Genomic DNA, 11,644 nt, shown 5'->3' with positions numbered 1-11,644 from the left:
CAGAGGAAGCTGTGGAAGGTAGGCAAATATATGGATGCACCAGGATGGGTGTTACCTGAAGGAAAATTAAAGCCGTTTTCCTGCTCTGGAAATAGAAAGCTGATCCTAGACATTACCAGACAGTTACCAAGCTTGGAAGCACTTGGTTTATAAACTGATTACCTCACCAAGCCCTCAGGACTTTGGAGAGTTCACTCAGCACAGATGGTGCAGAGTGGTGATGTCTCCTGTGTCTCTATTGGATTTTTGCACACATCCTCCAAAAACAGGGTACAGACCATTGTCAGTCTTGGACAGCATCCGTGGCTGGAACAGGAAGGGTGGGACAGCGATGAACTGTCAGCACAGGAAAATGTCCTAGCAGGTTCCTCTAGCTTCAATCAAGCCAGGCCTTACACTGCTTCAGACAACACATTTATTTATTTATTCTGACTGGAAAATATGCTGCTTTCCTGTGTTCTTTGGTGCTGTGTTCCAGCATTTGAAGTGATAATTCAGGAGACCAGTTTGAACTTGAAACAAAATTGAAAAGACACTAGAAGTCAGGCAATATTTTAATCCTCCCCCTTCTTCTTCTTTTTGTTTTAGATTTGGAGTACTTACTTTCTGCTGTTCTAATTTCCTATTAAAAAAAATTTTAAAAATCCTTAAACACAGTATAGTGGGTTAAATGAAAGAAAATTAAGGAAATTCAAATAACCATGAACAGGATCCCAGCTGGCTTATGGTATTTCAGCTACATGGGATGGGAGTGAAACCTATTCTGCAATACTCATCTCATACTAAACACACATTTGTGAAAGCAGAACTAATCTGCACAATCTCAGAGAGAGAGAATACTTAGGGAGAGATTGAAATGCAGGAGCATTTACTGTTCTTGCTGAATAACAATTCGACTCATATCAATGAAACTGTAAATACAAGTAAAGAGAGCCTTAAATTCATATATCACAATGAGGAAAACAACCCAAGGAAGAAAGATACAGCAGGAGATGCAGTCAGGGCTCTGTGTTCAGGAATTATTTTCCTCCTGCTTCCCTACCTCACTCTGCTGATTCAAGGTTGTTGGTGCAGACTAAGTTACAAGGTAGGGCAGTGGAATAAATCAATAGACTGAGAAAGGAAGTGTTCTGTTAGAAGGACTATTTTATAAAGTGGTTTCCTTTCCATGAAATCAGCAGGAAACCCCAGACACCTGTATCTACAAGCACCAAACTAAACCCTGAACCTGGAGCAGCACCAGGTTGGCTGAAAGGGATCACCAAAAACTGAGCTGAGCTGCTGCAAAGTCCCATGCAAACAAAAGGAACTCCCATTTTACCTGGTCCAGGTTAGTTTGCCCTGGTTAAAAAAGGTCTTGGTATTCCAAAGGAAGCACCTATAGCTAATGGGTGTAATACATTTATAGGCAATACCAATCTGCATGGCAATCCCAATGACTGAACCGAAATTGTATTTGTCCTGTAGATCCGGAAATCCAAGTGACCACTCCTGCTCCAACAACAGAACCTGCACAGACAACCCCTGAGGCCACAGAGGAACCAGCAACCGAAGCCGACCCTCCTACTCCGGATACAGCAGCAGATGTGACCCCTGATGCCACAGAGGAGCCACTGACTGAAGTGGACCCTACGGACTTACTCCCAACACAAGACCCAACCCCAGACGCCACCGAGGCACCAGCAACCGACACGGAGCCTCCCAGCAGCCCCACGCCTGAAGACACAACCCCAGAGGAGGTGACAACCCCAACACCAGAGGAGACAACCCCAACACCAGAGGAGACAACCCCAGAGGAGCCGACAACCCCAACACCAGAGGAGACAACCCCAGAGGAGCCAACAACCCCAACACCAGAGGAGACAACCCCAACACCAGAGGAGACAACCCCCACACCAGAGGAGACAACCCCAGAGGAGCCAACAACCCCAACACCAGAGGAGACAACCCCAACACCAGAGGAGACAACCCCAGAGGAGCCGACAACCCCAACACCAGAGGAGACAACCCCAGAGGAGCCAACAACCCCAACACCAGAGGAGACAACCCCAACACCAGAGGAGACAACCCCAACACCAGAGGAGACAACCCCAGAGGAGCCAACAACCCCAACACCAGAGGAGACAACCCCAACACCAGAGGAGACAACCCCAACACCAGAGGAGACAACCCCAGAGGAGCCGACAACCCCAACACCAGAGGAGACAACCCCAGAGGAGCCAACAACCCCAACACCAGAGGAGACAACCCCAACACCAGAGGAGACAACCCCAGAGGAGCCAACAACCCCAACACCAGAGGAGACAACCCCAACACCAGAGGAGACAACCCCAGAGGAGCCGACAACCCCAACACCAGAGGAGACAACCCCCACTCCTGAAGAGACAACGCCAGAGGAGGCGACAACACCAACACCAGAGGAGACAACCCCAGAGGAGCCGACAACGCCAACACCAGAGGAGACAACCCCAGAGGAGCTGACAACGCCAACACCAGAGGAGACAACCCCAACCCCAGAGGAGCCGACAACCCCAACACCAGTAGAGACAACCCCAGAGGAGGTGACAACCCCCACACCAGTAGAGACAAGCCCAGAGGAGCCGACAACCCCAACACCAGAGGAGACAACCCCAGAGGAACCAACAACCCCCACTCCTGAAGAGACAACCCCAGAGGAGCCGACAACCCCAACACCAGAGGAGACAACCCCAGAGGAGCCAACAACCCCAACACCAGAGGAGACAACCCCAACACCAGAGGAGACAACCCCAACACCAGAGGAGACAACCCCAGAGGAGCCAACAACCCCAACACCAGAGGAGACAACCCCAACACCAGAGGAGACAACCCCAGAGGAGCCGACAACCCCAACACCAGAGGAGACAACCCCCACTCCTGAAGAGACAACGCCAGAGGAGGAGACAACACCAACACCAGAGGAGACAACCCCAGAGGAGCCGACAACGCCAACACCAGAGGAGACAACCCCAGAGGAGCTGACAACGCCAACACCAGAGGAGACAACCCCAACCCCAGAGGAGCCGACAACCCCAACACCAGTAGAGACAACCCCAGAGGAGGTGACAACCCCCACACCAGTAGAGACAAGCCCAGAGGAGCCGACAACCCCAACACCAGAGGAGACAACCCCAGAGGAACCAACAACCCCCACTCCTGAAGAGACAACCCCAGAGGAGCCAACAACCCCCACTCCTGAAGAGACAACCCCAGAGGAGCCGACAACCCCAACCCCAGAGGGGACAACCCCAGAGGAGCCGACAACCCCAACACCAGAGGAGACAAGCCCAGAGGAGCCGACAACCCCAACCCCAGAGGAGACAACCCCAGAGGAGATGACAACCCCCACACCAGAGGAGACAACCCCAGAGGAGCCGACAACCCCCACTCCTGAAGAGACAACCCCAGAGGAGCCGACAACCCCAACACCAGAGGAGACAACCCCAGAGGAGCCGACAACCCCAACACCAGAGGAGACAACCCAAGAGGAGCCAACAACCCCAACACCAGAGGAGGAGACAACCCCAACCCCAGAGGAGGAGACAACCCCAGAGAAGCCGACAACACCAACACCAGAGGAGACAACCCCAACCCCAGAGGAAATGACAACCCCAACACCAGAGGAGACAACCCCAGAGGAGCCAACAACCCCCACACCAGTAGAGACAACCGCAGAGGAGGTGACAACCCCCACTCCTGAAGAGACAACACCAGAGGAGCCGACAACCCCCTCTCCTGAAGAGACAACCTCAGAGGAGCCGACAACCCCAACACCAGAGGAGACAACCCCCACTCCTGAAGAGACAAGCCCAGAGGAGCCGACAACCCCAACACCAGAGGAGACAACCCCAGAGGAGCCGACAACACCAACACCAGAGGAGACAACCCCAACACCAGAGGAGACAACCCCAGAGGAGCCGACAACCCCAACCCCAGAGGAGCCGACAACCCCAGAGGAGCCAACAACCCCAACCCCAGAGGAGCTGACAACCCAAACCCCAGAGGAGACAACCCCAACCCCAGAAGAGACAACCCCAGAGGAGCCAACAACCCCCACACCAGAGGAGACAAGCCCAGAGGAGCCGACAACCCCAACACCAGAGGAGACAACCCCAGAGGAACCAACAACCCCCACTCCTGAAGAGACAACCCCAGAGGAGCCGACAACCCCAACCCCAGAAGAGACAACCCCAACCCCAGAAGAGACAACCCCAACCCCAGAAGAGCCGACAACCCCCACTCCTGAAGAGACAACCCCAGAGAAGCCGACAACACCAGAGGAGACAACCCCAACACCAGAGGAAATGACAACCCCAACACCAGAGGAGCCGACAACCCCCACTCCTGAAGAGACAACACCAGAGGAGCTGACAACCCCCACTCCTGAAGAGACAACCTCAGAGGAGCCGACAACCCCAACACCAGAGGAGACAACCCCAGAGGAACCAACAACCCCCACTCCTGAAGAGACAACCCCAGAGGAGCCGACAACCCCAACCCCAGAAGAGACAACCCCAACCCCAGAGGAGACAACAACCCCCACTCCTGAAGAGACAACCCCAGAGAAGCCAACAACACCAACACCAGAGGAGACAACCCCAACCCCAGAGGAAATGACAACCCCAACACCAGAGGAGACAACCCCAGAGGAGCCGACAACCCCCACTCCTGAAGAGACAACACCAGAGGAGACAACCCCCACTCCTGAAGAGACAGCCTCAGAGGAGCCGACAACCCCAACACCAGAGGAGACAACCCCAGAGGAACCAACAACCCCCACTCCTGAAGAGACAACACCAGAGGAGACAACCCCCACTCCTGAAGAGACAACCCCAGAGGAGATGACAACCCCCACACCAGAGGAGACAACCCCCACTCCTGAAGAGACAACCCCAGAGGAGCCGACAACCCCCACACCAGAGGAGGTGACAACCCCTAAACCAGAGGAGACAACCCCACAGGAGCCAACAACCCCAACCCCAGAGGAGACAACCCCAGAGGAGCCAACAACCCCAACACCAGAGGAGGTTACATCTCCCACACCAGAGGAGCCAACAACCACCAAACCTGAAGAGACTACCCCAGAAGAGCCAACAACCTTGGCAGACTCTCCCACCACCCCCAAACCTGAAGAAACACCCCCAGAGGAGCCAACAACCCCCAAAATAGAGGAGACAACCCCAGAGGAGCCAACAACCAAGGCAGACTCTCCTACCGCCCCCAAACCCGAAGAAACAATCCCAGAAGAGCCAACAACCAAGGAAGACTCTCCTACCACCACCCCCAAAGCTGAAGAGACAACCTCAGAAGAACCTACAACCAAGGCAGACTCTCCCACTACCCCTAAACCTGAAGCAACAACCCCAGAAGAAAGTACAACCAAGGCAGACTCTCCCAGCACCCCTAAAGCAGAGGTTGCTGACTCTCCAACCATCCCTGCAGCCCCTGAGGCCAGTACCACTACCAGTAAAGCCACAGCTTCTCCAGGCAATGCTGCACCCACAACAGTTGGGAAGGACTCCCCCACACTTGGAGCAGGCATGATGCTTTCAGATACCACAATGGAGAACAAGGAGACAACAACATCCAAGAAAGACAGAACTACTCTGCTTAAAGACCTTTTCACAGCTGCAACTGGGAGAGACACAGTTACTGTAGCTATGGTGACAACAGCTAAACCAGGTGATTCTCCTAAAGGTATGGATGACATTCCAAACACAGCTCCTACGGCCAAGGAACCTGTCACTGCAGCAGCTGAAACAACTTCTACAGACACCATCAAAGAAGATTCAACTCCTCAGCCTGGTGAGGCTGTAACACCAAATGAAAAAGAGACAACTACAGACACCAAGCAGGCTGGCCCAGCAGCAGACAAAGAGAGACCAGGTGCTACTTGTGTTATTGTGGAGATGACAACAGCTGGTAAAAAAGAGGTAACAACCATTGAAGAAATGGGCACCACACCTGAAAAAGAAATGGAAGATGTCACTGAAAAGGCCCCTGGTATTGCCAAAGAAGAGGTTACTACAGTTACCAAAGAAACCACAACAAGGGATAAAAAGGACACAATAGAAGAAATGTATCTTGTGTCTAATGGGACTTCCAAGCCAACAATACATTTCCAGGAGATCACTGAGGCCACAGAAGAGCCTCACCCAACTGAACCTGAAACTCTGCCAGCGAAAGAAGAGCCTGAGATAAACAAGCCTTTAATACAAGTTGGGGACCTGCCAATGTTCCCTGGAGAAACACAAGGTAAGTGCATTCCAGCAGGTATGAAAGCATCAGCAACTCCAGGGAACATGGCAGTGTCCCATGAGCAGCCACAACCGCAGCTGCCAGTGTTCTGAATGATGGAACCTCAGTTCTCAGCTGTGGAGTTAATTAAATCCTCCAGGTGGTTTAGAACAGGATCTAAATTGGTTCCAGTAATTGGTCCTACTGAAAATTTTTCACTATAAGTTTCTCTTCCTCCTGTTTGCCGTTGTAGAAAATGCAAACAGACAAAAAGTCAAGGAAAAAGATGACAAATTTCTAGATCCCATGAAAAAATTGCTAGAAGTCAGGCTGCATGGGGTTGTCTCCTCATGGTACCTAACCTAGTGTTTTGTAGCCACCTACTAAAAATGTCATATAAAAGAGACAAGAAGTCTCTTGCCTTGCTTTCTGCCACAGCTTTTTTCATGCCCTCTCTTTATTTTAATCAGACATAGCCTGCAGGTTCTTGAGCAATTTTTCAATCAGATACTGAAAGATATTTTTGGGGGAAAAATGAGGGGTTTAGATGCAAAATACTTGAATTTCAGTCTAAAAGAGATTCATCCTTTATATTTAAGGAAGGTTTATTTTTTAAGAAATAACGAGATGGAAGAGAAGCCGCTAAAGCAGCTTAAAGGAACAAAAAAAATCCTAGAGCATGTGGCATACGAGGTGTTTGTAGGTATTTTCCTGAATTACAGGTACTTAGGTGGCAATAAGCAAAACCACCCACACCTGGTCACTCGGCACTGCTGGGGCCACAGCACCAGAGCCGAATTCCCCGAGAACACATCCCCGATGAGGAATTAATCCCTGGCCCACCAGCGGGGCCGAGAGGGAAGCTAAGGCCGTTCTTGTGGAACTTTAAACCAACCCACCTGACTGTGTTTTGCAGAGAAGAACGACGAGAAGGACCTGTGCAGCGGCAAGCCAGCGGACGGCATGGTGGCCCTGCCCAATGGCACCCTGGCCGTCTTCCGAGGTGAGACTGCTCCGAACATCCTCCACCTGCCCCGCCATGGCCCCGTTCCTCCTTCCCCTGCTCCGGCTCCGCTCCCAGCCTTCCTCCTTCCCCCGCACAGCGCCGGAGCTCCTCCCTCACCTGCCGCCTCCGCCTCCTCCTCCTCCTCCCTCCCCTTTTCCGGACCCAATCTTTCACCGTCACCGCCTCCTCCTCCTTCACCTGCCCCGTCGCTCTCCCTCCTCTTTTTCCTCCCTCACCCTCCACGAAACTCTGCCGAGCCCAAAGTCCTTCTCCCAGTTCCCTCATGGAGCCGGCTCAGCCGCGTCCCCGGGGCAGGACGGCGATATCCCCGCGCTGTCCCCGGCGCAGGACGCGCTGTCCCCTCGCTGTCCCCGGGGCAGGACGCGCTGTCCCCTCGCTGTCCCCGCTCTGTCCCCGGGGCAGGACGCGCTGTCCCCTCGCTGTCCCCTCGCTGTCCTCGGCGCCCCTCACGCCTGTTTCCCCCAGGTCACTATTACTGGCTGCTGAACGGCCGGACCCCGCCGACCACCAACCCCCGCCGGATCAGCGACGGCTGGGGCATCCCCTCGCCCATCGACTCCGTCTTCTCCAGGTGCAACTGCGATGGGAAAATCTTCTTCATCAAGGTGGGAGTGGTCCCGGCGGGCAGGATGGGGCGAGGCTGATGAGGAGCAGCTGGGGAGGCTCAGCCGGGAGGAAAGGAGGCTCAGGGGGGATCTTGTGGCTCTGCACAACTCCCTGACAGGAGGGGACAGCCGGGGTCGGGCTCTGCTCCCAGGGAACAGTAACAGCATGAGAAGAAAGGGCCTTAGCTTGCACCAGGGAAGGTTCAGATTGGATAATGGGGGAAAAGATTGCCTCAACTTATTCCTAGTATGTTTCCCAACCTGAAATAAAATGCTAATGGAATGCCCACACCTCATTAAAACTGTTATGCAGTTACTTCTCAATAAAATATTCAGTCCTGGAATTCAAGCTGCTTGTTATATCTATGAAAATTTAAGAGATTTAGAAATGAAACCCCTTTTTCAGTAACCCCTCTTAAAAATTAGCTTCTAAGATACTCTAGCCCTACTCAAATGTTAAAAGGCTGCAGGAGGTACTTAATGAAGTTGTAGTAGTTTTATCCCACTTGTAATGGATGTAGGAGTGCTTTCAGTCAGATTTACAATGTAGCTATCAAAGGGCTAGTGCTTATTTATGGATTATTCTTCATGTTTGTTTTGCAGTTGAATAACCAGGAATTAACTTCCTCTAAAGCTCTTTGTTTTTTTTTTCCTTAAATGCTCAGGGTCCCCTGTACTGGCGCTTCACTAATGGTGTTATGGATAACGGCTATCCCAAACCTCTTGCAACTGGATTTGCAGGGTTAAGTGGGAGAATAGTAGCAACCCTCCCTGTGGCAAGATACAACAACAGACCAGAATCTGTTTATTTTATCAAAAGAGGTGCGTATTGTATTCCTGAAGTTCAGGGAACATTAAAAGGTGCTTGAATTGCCTTGGACAGGAATAAAACACCGTTTCTATTGACCCAAGACCTATTTCTTTCAAACACAGAAACATAAATGATGCCAGTGTTCCAGGTGCTCAAAAATAGCCTGAAGTTTGAAAAAAATTTGTATTAGAACTTGGAGGTCTTTCAGTGCTTTTTAAACCAGATCTGTAAGGGTGAGAATCTAGGAATCCAGCACTGTAGTGGCTAAACATTTAAATAAGTTCTATCTGGTGGTAAAGCTATTTTAGTCTCAAGTTAATTAGAGAAGGGAAGGGAAGGCTTTAATCTTGCTAGTTCATAACTATGTGTGGAAATTTCCATCTCTATTTCTGATTTCCTATTTTAAAGTAATTTCCTTCTCTTACATGAATGCTGTACTGCTACCACAAGAATGTTATTTGTTATTGATTCCCTGTGTGTGATAGGAATATAATGACATTTTCATACCTGATCAAGCTGGTGGTTGGGCGTTTTTTTGGGGGGAGATTGATTTATTTTTTTCGAAACTAACAAAACAAATGTGTTTTAGATGGGAACATGCAGCAGTACGTGTACAGACAAGAACCAGCCAAGAAGTGTCAAAGAAGAGCCCGGGTCACCATCAGATACCCAGCCTTTGTCCCCAGAGTTGTCATCCGGCGACGCTTCCAGCGTGCTGTGCGAATGCCAACCGTCATCCGCACCGTCAGGATCAACTCCTACCCCTCTGGTAATGTGGGCACCAAGGCTCTCTCACACAGATGCTTTCACCTCTGACACAACACTGTGTTTGGAAGGTTTTAGTGGTTGTAGGTGACACAGCCCTGTGGCAGCTGCGGCAGTGCCACAGCTCCTCATGGAGGGTTCCTTCTGCTTGCAGGAGTTCTGCGCAAGGAAGTCCAAATGACAACGTACTGGAGAGGGCTCCCCAAAGTTGTCCACTCAACTCTCTCCGTGCCCAACCAGAACAAGCCCGATGGCTACGACTACTACGCCTTCTCTTACAGTAAGTAAAACTAAAGCACGTCACTATAGACCTCAAAATATATGGGTGGGGGGAAGAAAGGAGCTCCTGTTATCACTTGTGGTACTGCTTTCAGCACGACTAAAAAGCCCTGAGAATTAAAATGTTGCCTATAATCAAGAGATGTTTCTATTAAAAATCAGTAGTTACAGGACAATGTGCAGCAGTGAAATACAGAGGTTCAAAGCAGCCAGCTGGGGAATGCATTGCCAGGGAGTTCAGCCTTTTAAAGGGACAAACCTTAAATGAAGGATTATGTTAACGATAGACTCAAGTCTTTGGATCACAACAGGGCAAGTTTTTCAATGGCTTCTATGGAACTGTTTTTGACAAAACACAAAAAGGAGGGAGATGAACCACTTGACTTTGCTCAAAAATATTATTTATAATCCTAGATTAGGTAGACTCATTCCCCCAGCCAGGATCCCGAATAAGCATTCCTCAGAATTTTCTGCATTTTCAAAGAACAAAACAGTCCTAAGAACAAGCCATACTCAAATACAGGCTATTAAAGTCCCTGTCAGTAAGATCCAATTCCTCACCTTGCAGGAATCAGCCTCGCAGGCCCATTCACACTCAGCATCCATGGACTTCCCACTTCTGTAGTGAGTGCAGGATTGTTGTGGATGTTAGTTTGCATTCCAAATTCTTAAGATTATTTCTGTGTTCTAGCAACACAAGTTCCCTCTCCTGCTCTTGGGACAGATTTATTATTAGCAATGCCATAAAACTTACTGCAACCAGGAACACCTGAAAAATAAAGCTGAGGACAGAAATTTATTGTTGGAGCCTCTTAGCTCCCTATATGCACATGGAACAATAACAGTGTTATTCAGGCCTAAGTGACATTAAAACGCAGGCTTGAATTTGTGAATTCTTCCCATGTATTAAATGTAGTTTCTGGAATTTAATCCTGACCTCTCTTCCTTTCAGATCGGTACTACAGTTTGGATATTGGCAAAAGAATAGCACGGCCTGTTACTGCTCTTACAGGAAAGACTGTATCCAAAGACTGGTACAACTGTCCCAGCAAGTGATGCACAGCAGAGGAGTTTAAAATAAGATGCCATTTGGATGTCAATGTTTTTTCTAATTTTATTAATAAAAGACATTGAAATATGTGCACACAACTCTAAGTATTAAAATGCTGCTTCAAGCTCTGGCTTCATTACGCTAAGCAACCACAGGCAAACTGGCATTTTTGTATTCACAGCTGGAAGTCCTTTACATGTCATTTAACTAATGTTTCCTCTGTTCAGGCCTCCTCTGCCTCCCATGGCATGAGTTACACCTGTGCAGGGAAAGAAAACAAGTGCATTAGTATAAACCCTTCTTATCCTTTTAATCAACCACTGCACAGGTGATACTTCATCCTTCCCTAAGGAATTATCAGGGCAGTGGAGTAGTGCCTTTCTGACGCAGTTCAAGTTTCCCCTCTCTCCCCCTAAGTCTGGTGACACATGTACATGTCACCTGTGTCATGCAAAAGGCTGGGGGTGACTTGTGATCCTGAGCCAAACCAATGAGCAGAGGATTCTTACCACATCTTGAATCAGTTAGCCCCTCCTTATGGTTATTTAAAAAAATGGTGACAGATGGAAGAAAATCTATCCTAGTCCCACCTCCTTATGTTTTCCTCTTAAAATACCTGCTAATGTTGAGTCTTCTACAATGTTAAAATAATGCAAAACAGAATAAAAACCCATCAAAGGCTTTTTCTTAATACAGAAGTTGCAAAAATAATTTCTTGCCGTGGTTTAACTCTATTACACTGAAAAAACTGTAATACTTCCAATAAAGCTTTTTTCAATGAGTACACATTGATAGAGCTGGAATCCTTAATGTACCAAATGGAAATTCCTCTAATGCCAAAACCAGAGGTT

The 11,644-nt window shown here is 49.5% G+C and overlaps 2 protein-coding genes across 5 annotated transcripts in view; one reads left to right on the top strand and one right to left on the bottom strand.

Moving 5' to 3' along the window:
- Positions 1 to 4,322: 4,322 nt before the first annotated feature.
- PRG4 (proteoglycan 4) lies at positions 4,323 to 11,577 on the top strand. The gene is made up of 8 exons (XM_068199171.1): positions 4,323 to 5,045; positions 5,094 to 6,273; positions 7,172 to 7,258; positions 7,748 to 7,887; positions 8,553 to 8,709; positions 9,288 to 9,467; positions 9,618 to 9,743; positions 10,695 to 11,577. Exons 1-8 carry the CDS (start codon positions 4,323 to 4,325, stop codon positions 10,796 to 10,798), a joined length of 2,697 nt encoding a protein of 898 aa, XP_068055272.1. The 3' UTR covers positions 10,799 to 11,577.
- TPR (translocated promoter region, nuclear basket protein) overlaps positions 10,843 to 11,644 on the bottom strand; it is a 33,930-nt gene continuing 33,128 nt past the window's right edge. For all 4 annotated transcript variants that reach the window (XM_068199485.1, XM_068199487.1, XM_068199488.1 and 1 more), the window contains exon 51: positions 10,843 to 11,052. In XM_068199485.1, the coding sequence (XP_068055586.1) occupies positions 10,997 to 11,052 (56 nt within the window). In that variant the 3' untranslated portion in view covers positions 10,843 to 10,996. The remainder of the gene's footprint in view (positions 11,053 to 11,644) is intronic.

This window comes from Anomalospiza imberbis, chromosome 9 (assembly GCF_031753505.1).
Source record: "Anomalospiza imberbis isolate Cuckoo-Finch-1a 21T00152 chromosome 9, ASM3175350v1, whole genome shotgun sequence".
Lineage (NCBI taxonomy): Eukaryota > Metazoa > Chordata > Aves > Passeriformes > Viduidae > Anomalospiza > Anomalospiza imberbis.
Note: the sequence above shows the minus strand (reverse complement) of the source record. Positions and strands in the feature narration are given on the sequence as shown.